This window comes from Equus przewalskii, chromosome 23 (assembly GCF_037783145.1).
Source record: "Equus przewalskii isolate Varuska chromosome 23, EquPr2, whole genome shotgun sequence".
In the NCBI taxonomy this organism is placed as follows: Eukaryota; Metazoa; Chordata; class Mammalia; order Perissodactyla; family Equidae; genus Equus; species Equus przewalskii.
Window position 1 is genome coordinate 100,186 of NC_091853.1, and position 12,104 is coordinate 112,289.

The following is a 12,104-nucleotide window of genomic DNA, read 5'->3' on the forward strand; positions in this document are numbered from 1 at the left end:
TGGTGAAAGCCTTAACAATTTCAAAGATCAAGTTTTACGCAGAGGATGATCTCTCCCTACAGTGCCACTAAATTAGAAGTGTTTTTTTTTTTTTTAAGGAAGATTAGCCCTGAGCTAATGTCTGCCACCCACCCTCCTCTTTTTGCTGAGGAAGACAGGCCCTGAGCTAACATCGGTGCATATCTTCCTCTACTTTATGTGTGGGACGCCTGCCACAGCATGGCTTGACAAGCGGTGCGTAGGTCTGCACCTGGGATCCGAACTGGTGAACCCTGGGCCACCGAAGCAGAACATGCGAACTTAACTGCTGCACCACCAGACCAGCCCTAAATTAGAAGTTAATCACCAGAACATAATTTTAAAAATACAGTATGCATAAGCATAGTTATATAACTCATGGATTTAAAAAATTATTGTAGAAGTTTAAAAATACTTATAGTTGAATGATAATGAAAACTTTGTGTATGAAAACCTGTGGGCTGAGTAAAATATTGCTGGGGTGGGAGTGGGGAGGAATTTGTAGCCTTAAATATTCAAATTATAAAAGAAGGAATAAGCTAAATGTCTAACTTTAAGAAATCAGGAAAAGATCAACAGTAAAATTTTTTAAAAGTAGAAGAGGTAATAGAAGATAGAATAAACAATATCATGAATGGAAAAGAGGATCCATCTGTACACAAAGTAGAGATGAAAAGAGAATACTGTCAACTATGTACCAGCAAGTTTTAAAATGTAGACAAAATGGAAGAAGAACTAAAAGCTTGAATCATCTAATGTTTATTAAATTAAAGCAGTGATTAAAAATCTTCCTACAAAGAAAAGTTTTACAGGTGAGTTCTACCAATCTTTCAAGGACCAGGGCATCTCAATTTTGTAGAATTTTTTTCCAGATGATAGGAAAACAGGCCTGTTTGTTTATTCTGTTAGGCCTGCTCACCCTGCCATCCAAGTGAGACAAAAATTTGACAGTGGAAAATTACAGACCCATTTCACTCACTAATATAGAGTTTAGAACCTAAACAAAATGTTAGCAAATCAAAACCAACAGTGTACTAAAACAGATAATACTACCAAACCAAGTTGGGTTTATCTCAGATGTGCAAGGATTTAATAGTAGAAAATCCATAAATGAAATTAAAAGTTCACCTCATTAATAGATTAAAAGAAAAAAAATCATGATCCTCTCTCAGTAGATACAGAAAAGGCATTTTATAAATCATTCTTCCATGATATATTCTTAGTTAATGAGGAAGAAAAGGAACCCTTCTGAGCTGAGAAAGGGCAGTTATTTAAAAAAAAGAACAAACATTATGTAAAGGGAAACATTACAAGCACACTCTTTAAAATCAGACAAAGATGCCCAATATCATTACATGTATTCAACATTGTAACAGTCCTAAGCAGTAAAGTAAGACAAGTAGAAGAAATTAGAGGCACAAGAATTGGAAAGGAGGGAATAAAATTTTATATGCTGATGATATCATTTATGTAGAAAAACAGAAGCATCCACAGACAAATTATTAGAAGTGGTTATGTCAGTTTAGCAAGGTGACTGAATATACGATTAATGAATGTCATTTGTATTTCTGTACATATGCAAAAGCCACTAAAAAACGAATGAAAAAGAAGGCATCACAAGGGGCTGGCCTGGTGGTGCAGCGGTTAAGTTCGCACGTTCCGATTTAGTGGCCTGGGGTTCGCCGGTTCAGATCCCGGGTGTGAACATGGCACTGCTTGGCATGCCATGCTGTGGCAGGCATCCCACATATAAAGTAGAGGAAGATGGGCATGGATGTTAGCTCAGGGCCAGTCTTCCTCAGCAAAAAGAGGAGGATTGGCAGCAGATGTTAGCTCAGGGCTGATCTTCCTCAAAAAAAAAAAAGCATCACAATAGCATTGGAATACCAACTTTAGAAATTGGTTTAACACAAATATGCTAGACCTCTAAAGGGAAAATTTAAAAACTTTTCTAGGAGATAGTAAAAAAGTCCTTCATAAATAGAGGAATGTATCATGTTAATGATTGGAAAACAGTTTAACCTATATATTAAATGTAATTTTATTCAAAATCCCAACAGGGATTTTCGTGGAACTTGATAAGATGATATTAAAATTTATATGGAACAGTTAAGGGGCCAAGAATAGCTAGTCACTTCTTAAAAGGAACATGGAGGGGAAGACTTGCCCTACTGGATAGCAAGACTCATTATAAGATAGAGAAGTTGAGACAGTGTCGAATTGTATAAACATAGAAAGATTGACCAGTGGAATAGAATAGAGAACTTGTAAACACCCCTACATGTAAGGAAAATTTGATACATGACAGAGGTGTATGTCAGTCAGTCAAGAAAGGCATGTTCAATAAATTGATCTGGAAAAAATGGCCATCTGTGTGGAGAAATAATAAAATTGCTCTCTGAGAAGAAGAAAGTAGATGGATTAAGGATGTAGATGTCATAAGCAAAAATTTAAAAATTTTAGTAGATGCACCTCCTCCACTCGCCACAACACAGACAAATCTTAGTAGAAAGTATAGGTGGATATGAGACCTTGGGGAGTAAGCCAGACAGTGGTCATTCATTAAAAAAAGAGAAGATAAGTATAAATGATTTTGTTAAAATTAAGTTTTTGCTCATAAAAGTGCCTTCTAAAAAAAGGAAAAGACATTACAAATTGGGAGAAAATATTTGCAAGACACCCAATTGGCAAAGGGTTGATATTAAAAATATATAAAGAACTATTATAAATCATTAAGTATAATAATCAATTAGAAAAATGTGCAAAGGACACAAACAGATATTTCACAGAAGAGGAAACATATGGCCAATAAGCATATAAAGAGATATTCAGCATCATTAGTGATCAGGAAAATATAAGTCAAGCCCATACCTATTTGATTGGCAAAAATTAAAAAGTCTTATGACGTCAAATGTTGGAGAGGAGATGGATTCACAGGATGTCTTAGACATTGCTGATAGGGTTTTAAATTGGTGCAAACCCTTTGAAAACAGTTCCATATCAGATCCTGAAGTTGAACATTCATATAGGCTATGACCCAGCAATTTCTCTTGTTGATATGCCCAAGAGACACTTTCCTCCACATGTACAAGAATGTTAATAGCAGCACTATTCACAATAGTGAATACCTAGAAACAAATAACCATCACACACTGGAATGTTATATAGCAGTCAAAATAAATGAAAAAATAGTATGCTATGACATGGATGAACCTTGAAAACATTGCTAAGTGGACATATGCTGAGTGAAATAAGCCAGACACAAAACGACAAATACTGTATGATTTCACTTATGCAAGGTACCTAGAACAGGCATATTCATAGAGACAAGAGAGTAGAATAGTGGTTACTAGAGCCTGGGGAGAAGGAGTCATGGTGAGTTAGTGTTTAATGGGTACAGAGTTTCAATTTGGGATGATGAAAAAGTTCTGGAGATGGATAGTGGTGATGGTGTACAACATTGTGAATGTGCTTAATACCCTGAATTGTACACTTAAAAATGGTAAATTGGCGGCCGGCCCTGTGGCCGGGTGGTTAAGTTCGAGCACTCCACTTAGGCGGCCCCGGGTTTCGCCGTTTCAGATCTTGGGCGCAGACATGGCACCGCTCATCAGGCCACGCTGAGGCGGCGTCCCACATGCCACAACTAGAAGGACCCACAACTAAAAAAATAGGCAGCTATGTACTGGGAGGCTTTGGGGAGAAAAAGGAAAAAAGAAAAAAGGTAAATTGTATATCTAGTTTACCACAATACAACTTTTTAAAAAAAGAACTAAAGTAACACAGCAGTAGGAATGAGTTTTAGTGAAACAAAGATCCCTAAAATTAGGTATGACATAACTGCTTTTTTAAAAAAGTTAAAAGCAGCTAAACTAAAAATACATACTTTTTAGGATTCCATTTTGATGCAGTAAAATACGTAAAAAGGAAGGGTAGAAAATCAAAACATAGGATTCAGCGTGATTGTTGGGGGAAGGCAGGCAAATGGATAGGGGATATTGTAATTAAGAGTAGATTGTGGTCAGAGTTGTAGTTTGTGGGTGCTTATTGCTTTATGAAAAAGAATCAAAAGTGGGCCATGTATGAATGAACAAAGTATGTCTTGAAGGAAAGGATTATGATTAATCTAGTTCTGTGCACTTGAGGTGTAATGGGAAAAAAATATTGCTAAGTGGGGACTTCAGAGATCTTTTGAGTTTGAAATCTTGATTCCAGCAATTTATTAATTGTCTGATCTTGGGCAAATAACGTCCCTATGTTTCTCTTGCTTTGTTTGCAAAATAAGAATAAAAATAGTACCTACATCATGGGATTAAGTATTAAATGGATTAATATATGTACCTGGTACAGAGTATATAAGTTTTTGCCATCTGCTTTGATTATCTAATGCTATGTAATAAACCACCCAACAATTTAGTTAAAATAACAGCCATTTAATTTATTTTTTATGATCCTATGGGCTGAGTTGGATGGTTCTTCTGGTGGTCTCACTTGTAGTCTGTTGTGTATTTGTAGTCAGGTGTCAGCTGGGGCTGGAATGTCCCAAGATGTGGTGCTTTGGAGGGTATGGCTAGAAGGCTGGGCTCCACTGGACAGCTGTCTCTCCATGTGGCCTTTCTGTGTGGTCTCCAGTAGAGTGGCCAGATTTCAGGGGCCTCCAATAGCACCAAAAATGAAGCTTCCTGGCCTGAAATTGGCACATTGTCACTTCCACTGCATTCTGTTGATTCTATGTCACAGAGCCAGTTGGGAGCTGTGGTTCATTGGGGACCATTTTTGGAAACCACCCACTCTGTTATTAATACTTGTACCTGTCCTGTTGCTCTAGCCATATGCTTCATCACTTTAGGCTCTGGGGATATATTAATGAACAAACAAATACAAATCCCTGCCCACTTGCAGTTTATGTCTTACATGATCAGGGAATACTGGGGCTTGGGAGTTGCAGTTTTGAAAATGGGTGGTCTTGGATCAAAGACCTAAAGATTAGGCCTGAAACAATAAGTCTTCTAGAAGAGAATATAGGCAGTACACTCTTTGACATAAGTTTCGAAAGAATCTTTTTGGACACCATAACTCCTCAGATGAGGGAAACAATAGAAAGAATAAACAAATGGGACTTCATCAGACTAAAGAGCTTCTTCAAGGCAAGGGAAACAGGATTGAAACAAAAAAACAGCCCACTAATTGGGAAAAAATATTTACAAGCTACTTATCCAACAAAGGGTTAATCTCCATAATATATAAAGAACTCACACAGCTCAACAACAAAAAATCAAACAACCCGATCAAAAAATGGGCAGGGGACATGAACAGACGTTTCTTCCAAGAAGATATACGGACGGCCAATAGGCACATGAAAAGATGCTCATCATCACTAATCATCAGGGAAATGCAAATCAAAACTACACTAAGATATCACCTTACACCTGTTAGAATGGCAAAAATATCCAAAACCAAGAGTGACAAATGTTGGAGAGGTTGTGGAGAAAAAGGAACCCTCATACACTGTTGATGGGAATGCAAACTGGTGCAGCCACTACGGAAAACAGTATGGAGATTTCTCAAAAAGTTAAAAATAGAAATACCTTATGACCCAGCCATCCCACTACTGGGTATCTATCCTAAGAACCTGAAATCAGCAATTCCAAAAGTCTCATGCACCCCTATGTTCATTGCAGCATTATTCACAATAGCCAAGACGTGGAAGCAACGTAAGTGCCCATCAACTGATGATTGGATAAAGAAGATGTGGTATATATACACAATGGAATACTACTCAGCCATAAAAAGGGACAAAATCGTCCCATTCGCAACAACATGGATGGACCTTGAGGATGTTATGTTAAGCGAAATAAGCCAGCTAGAGATAGACGAACTCTATATGACTCCACTCATAGGTGGAAGTTAACATGTAGACAAGGAGAACTGATCGGTGGTTACCAGGGGAAAGGGGGGGGTGGGGGGAGGGCGCAAAGGGTGAAGTGGTGTACCCACAACATGGCTAACAAGAATGTACAACTGAAATTTCACAAGGTTGTAAACTATCATAATCTTAATAAAAAAAAATGGGTAGTCTTGGAAGCCCTCATTGATAAACTGATATTTGAGCAAAGACAAAAGGAGAAGGTTAGGAGGTAGAAGGGCAGGGGTGGAAGCAAGGAAACCTTTCGGAGGCTAATGCAGTGACGAGACAGGTGACCTGGATTAGTGTGGGAACAATGTAAATAGTGAGAGGTGGTTAGATTTGGGATGTATTTTGAAGATGTAGCTTCAGAATTTAGTTATGGAGTGGGTGTGAAGTGTGAGAGGAAAAGCAATTGAGGATGGCTTCAAGGTCATTGACTTCAGCAACTGGAAGGATGGATTTGCTGTTTACTGAGGTGGGGAAGACTACAGACAGGCAGGTTGGGGAAGATCAAGATTAGTTTTTTTGTGAGATTTGAAACGCCAATTAAAAGCTAGCTGCTTTAAAAGTCTGAGTTATGCTTGTATCCTGTTTAACTTCCCATTTGGTAGCAAGGGAAGCCGATGGTGGAGGGAAGAATGTATACTTGGTTATAGATAATAAATCTCAGAAGAGTGAGGAATCTTCTTCGCTTTAGCCAGACTGCTGTTTTTTCTAGGCCCCTTTTATCCTTCCCCTGATGTGGCTTGTTATTCATAAATTTCACTGATTGTTCCTCACCTTTTTACTAGAAAAAAGCATGAAGGTAAACTTAAGCAAGTTCATTTAAAATTTTATTTTTCTTCTCTATAGCTTTTGTTTTTTTAAAGGATAAAAGGTAGAAGGTGAAAAATTTTAATTGAACTTTACTCTCTATTTCACTTCATGCTCTACCTTTTCTTGATGATGTGTGTCCACCTTGATTTCACCTATTTTGTGGGTATTTAGTTGCATATAAATAGAACTTTTATATGCAACTTTTTGGGTTTGGCACATTTAAAAAGCTGCTTTAACTGATACTGAATATTTGGACTCTCACTTTCCTGTGGTCTCTTGCCAAGACATGTTCCAACATGTTGCAGAGGTTTTCCTTGACGTGCTCTTGGAATCTTAAATCTATTACTTAATCTTGGTAATTCCCTCAGCCCTGCATTTGTTGGGGCCGGGTGCTCCTGAGCACTGTCCCAGAGAGGAGGAGATACTGAAGAACTCTCTGTTATCCACTGGAGAGAGAATGATTGTCAATTTGACTTTGAGCTGAAACACGCTGCTCGTTTTCATCAGTATGGAGGGTGGAGCATGCCTGAACCTGTCTCTGTCAGGCTTTACCTGAGGGGAGAATAGGTGGTTCTTCCTCTAAATTCTCTTCAGTTTTTTTGCAGAATCTGAACTAGAAAGTGATCAGAAGGGGATCAAGAACCTCAGCATGAGTACATTGCATTTGTCTAGGGTGCTCTGATATACGTGTCCTTTTTATTTCTGCTGGTTGCTTTTTGTAAATCCTAAAGAGAATTTTCTGCTTTAGAAGAGATTTTATAGTTTTTTTTCCTTTTAGATTTATCAACAGACTGCAGCTTCTTCACTGCCAAAATGACATCATTTTCCACCTCTGCCCAGTGTTCAACATCTGACAGTGCTTGCAGGATCTCTCCAGAACAAATCAATCAGGTAACTCATTTTTAGGCATTCCTATTCTTTAAGTTTTTAAAAAATTGAATTGAGGCTTCACTGACTTCACTGACCGTAGCAGACTTCACTGACCATAGGATTTTATGACAGCAGAAGGGATTATTTTTAAAAATGTCATATTAGGGAGACTAGTAAACGTACCAATACTCATAAATTGAATTGGTTGTTGATTAAATAAGTATATGGAGGTTACAGATTGCTCAAAGTGGTATATTTTGAAAATAAGCATGTTTTAGGGTATGGATGGCTAGTGGAGAATTTGGGGCCATGTTATGTGCTTGTTTTCTGTCTCTCACTTCATTGTAACTAGTTTGTTTTCTTTAAAAATTTTAAATTGTAAATGTAGAAAATGTATTCTTCTAAAAAATTCAAACTTTATGAAGACTCCTTTGATCTTCTCCTCCCTTCTTCCCCCAAAGTCCCTTCCCCCTAAGATAATACTATTACCAATTTAGTTGTGTCTTGTTTCATACCTTTTCCTCTAACATTTAAAAATACATAGTTTTGTGTTTTCATAAACATCGCACAATTATAGTATTATGTATCTTAATACATGATAAGGTGGAATTTGGATTTGATAGGGGAAAATGTGGCTTCTGTAATAAATGGTTTTGACATAATTGACCATCTCTGAATGGAAACAAACGAAGACTTCAGATGTTGTACAACAACAAGTTCCAGATAGATGAAGACTGAAATGTAAAAAGTGGAATGATAAAAAATATTTGAAGAAAATTTAGGAAATATTTGTGAGACTTTAGAATGAGGAAGGCCTAAAGAAGACAAAACCGAGGCGGCTGTGAGAGGAAGAGAGAGACAAATCTGGCCTTATAACGTTTTTTTTTTTTTTTTAAAGATTTTATTTTTTCCTTTTTCTCCCCAAAGCCCCCCGGTACATAGTTGTGTATTCTTCGTTGTGGGTTCCTCTAGTTGTGGCATGTGGGACGCTGCCTCAGCGTGGTCTGACGAGCAGTGCCATGTCCGCGCCCAGGATTCGAACCGACGAAACACTGGGCCGCCTGCAGCGGAGCGCGCGAACTTAACCACTCGGCCACGGGGCCAGCCCCTGGCCTTATAACGTTTTAAAGATAAAATAGTGTCGCTAAAGACAGACTCCACAATCAGAGTCCAGAGATGGCAAACAAAGTCACTATCCCTTGTATGTGGATATCACATCATGTTTATCCTTTTTTCTTTTTCTTTGAGGAAGATTAGCCCTGAGCTAACTGCTGCCAGTCCTTCTCTTTTCTACTGAGGAAGACTGGCCCTGAACTAACATCCATGCCCATCTTCCTCTACTTTATATGTGGGACGCCTACCACAGCATGGCTTGCCAAGCGGTGCCATGTCCGCACCTGGGATCCGAACCGGCAATCCCAGGGCTGCCAAAGCGGAATGTGCGCACTTAACCACTGCACCACTGGGCCGGCCACATTGTTTGTCCTTTTATCTGTCAGTGGTATTTAGGTTGTTTCCATCTTTGGCTATAGTGAAGAATGCTGGTATGAACACAGGTGTACAAATATTTGTTTGAGTCTCTACTTTCAGTTCTTTTGGACTTATACCTAGGAGTGGAACTACTGGGTCACATGGTAATTCTATGTTTAACTTTTTGAGGAACTGCCAAACTGTTTTCCACAGCAGCTGCACCGTTTTGTATTCCTATCAGCAGTGCCCAAGGGTTCCGGTTTCTCCATATCCTCACCAACACTGATTTTCTTTTTTCCTTTTATTATAGCCATCCTAGTAGGTGTCAATGAAAATGCGATTTTTCAGGACGGTTAACAAGTAGTAGTCTGATCATCTGTAGTTATTTTATGCATTGGAAGATTGTTATTAGATGATAAGTTTCTGCCAGGGTTTGTTAAAAAAAAAAAAACGTTTAAAGAGGTTCTCTTGTTCCCTAGGGTTTCAGAAGCTAATTGAAATGTAAATAGCAGGTTTACTTTATGTTTGTATCAGGTACGACCAAAACTGCCACTTCTGAAGATTTTGCAGGCAGCAGGTGCACAAGGTGAAATGTTCACTGTTAAAGAGGTAAGCCAACAAAGAAAATTCTCAGTTTTAAGAACAGCTGTGAAGTAGAAGCTGGTGAATGTGTAGTTCTGAAGTCAAGCCTAAGAAAGGAAGTTCTACTCCTAAGGTACTGGAGAGGCACCTTTTGCTCTGTTTTAAAGAGCTGGGTTGAACTTCATATTTCCTTTCCTTTTGAAGTGTGTTGTCAGCCTAACATAAGATTAACCATGAATTCATTGATCTCAGTTAAAATGCAAAACATGTACAAGATTAAAAAAATGACATTCTCTGTGATTTACAGGATATGCTGCCAGGCAGGAATTAAATGCAGTAGTTTTTCATTATAAATGTGTCAGATACTCTTCTGAGCCCTGTGAGTTGTTTTAAACACTTAATGCATTTAAATAACTTATTTAGCTTCTAAAGTTTTTTTTTTTTAACAAAAGCAAATTGATTTCTTTAAGTAGAAAAGACTCAATATTAAAATGTTAATCTCTTCAAACTGCTTGCATTTAGTAGGGTAAGGATCTAACCCTTCCTAAAGGAAGAGGAAACAAAATATCAAGCTTTTTTTGACTTTTCTTAGAAGCTTAACACCTATCAGCAGTGCTGCACTCCTGAGCCGTTATCCCTCACAAGGAAACAAGTCTGGAGGCAGTTTGGATTTTCTAGAATACCCATATTTCCTTTATCATTTTAAATCAAGTGCATCATTTTGGACTTTCTCTCTAAAATTCTGATGAGTAAGACTTTTTTTCCAAACTGTTATTAAAGTGTGAATTTTTACATCTGTAAAGTTGTTATGATGAATTGTGCTTTCTCCTTCAATAGCATGGCAGAGTTTGCCTGGGTCAAGAAGAAATTAAGGGGGCTGGCCCCGTGGCCGAGCGGTTAAGTTTGCACGCTCCACTTTGGCGGCCCAGGGTTTTGCCGGTTTGGATCCTGGGCATGGACATGGCACTGCTCATCAAGCCATGCTGAGGCGGCATCCCACATTGCAGAGCCAGAAGGACTTACAGCTAGAAGATATAACTATGTACTTTAGGCTTTGGGGAGAAGAAGAAGAAGGAAAAAAAAAAGATTGGCAACAGGTATTAGCTCAGGTGCCAATCTTTAAAAAAAAAAAGATATTAAGTACATATTGTTCAGGGAGAATGTTTTACTGGGAAGAAAGTTGGACAGAGTTTACATGATAAACTCTCTATTATGAATCTTGACCCTACCCAGTACATTAAGAGGAATTTTCTGATTTTGTGTTTTTAAATATTGGTTCTCAGTATGTGTATTGCGACAGTATGAGAATAGAAGTATTATATACAAATTAAGAGTAGTATTTTAAGATTTTTTTTTTCCTTTTTCTCCTCAAAGCTCCCCAGTACATAGTTGTGTATTTTTAGTTGTGGGTCCTTCTAGTTGTGGCATGTGGGATGCCACCTCAGCGTGACCTGATGAGCGGTGCCATGTCCACTCCCAGGATTTGAACAGGCGAAACCCTGGGCTGCCGAAGCAGAGCACGTGAACTTAATCACTCAGCCACAGGGCCGTTCCCAAGAGTAGTATTTTAGAAGATCTTATTTTGTATACTTAGAGTGGATTTATTTTTTTCAGAAAGTTGGACAGACATAAATATAAAACTTCCTTTTTTTTCTTCCAGTAGATGCTCTTCCTCATCTTATTTTCCCCTAGATATTTGAGTAGATATGAGAGCTCTGTTAATCCTGGGATATGTTGCCTGAGAAGGGTGGGAGCCTAGGAACATCATTACTCCAGTATAATGGGAACAGTGTGGAAAAAATCTTCTGTGCAGATATCTAATAATTCCTGAGAAGTTGGAGCCTAAAGATAAAGATAGTTGCTTTAAACTGCTTATGATTTTTGACAACAAAATTCTTACTGTCATTAAGCAAACTTAAGTAATTTTTTAAAAATCTGCTACCTGGAGAAAACATTAGGAAAAAATTAGGTAATTTTTAAGTTGTGAATCATGAACTTCTCCGTGTTCCCTTCCATTTTTTGGACTCTGTAAAAGAAGCCAGGTAGACTAAATTTTCGTTTGATAAACGTTTAGATTCTATGTTTTATGCACTTATAATGCTGATGGCTTATTAAACATTGTACTTCATTTGTCAAAAAGCATTAAGTGAACACACATCAAAAGCCTATAGTAGTTATGTGCTCTGGACTTGGAAAATATCTTTATGACCCAGGCAAATTTAAAGTTTATTACCTCTAGTAATAGAACAGACACCTTTATTTGGACTGGTGAGAGAACTTTTAAGGGGATAGTAGGTAAGTTCACCTTTTCTCATTGTCAGACCAGTATACTTCTGTTCTAAAAAGTAAGAGTCTGTTAATGTCCAGAGTGATAATAAGTGGACGAACGTAGTAGTTGGGGGCAACTGTTGTGTTGTAGAACCCCTTACACAAGCACGGA

At 38.0% G+C, this 12,104-nt stretch overlaps 1 protein-coding gene across 20 annotated transcripts in view; it reads left to right on the top strand.

The window, feature by feature from the left end:
- MDM4 (MDM4 regulator of p53) overlaps positions 1 to 12,104 on the top strand; it is a 51,441-nt gene that overhangs the window by 8,770 nt on the left and 30,567 nt on the right. For 19 of the 20 annotated variants that reach the window (XR_011532160.1, XR_011532159.1, XR_011532161.1 and 16 more), the window contains exons 2-3: positions 7,521 to 7,633; positions 9,617 to 9,691. Coding sequence is in view for 12 of the 20 variants with exons in the window: in XM_008544589.2 (XP_008542811.1) it covers positions 7,521 to 7,633; positions 9,617 to 9,691 (188 nt within the window). In the remaining 8 variants the exon portion in view is untranslated. Of the gene's footprint in view, positions 1 to 7,290; positions 7,310 to 7,520; positions 7,634 to 9,616; positions 9,692 to 12,104 lie in introns of those variants that run through there. The other variant, XM_070591364.1, reaches the window with a different exon arrangement.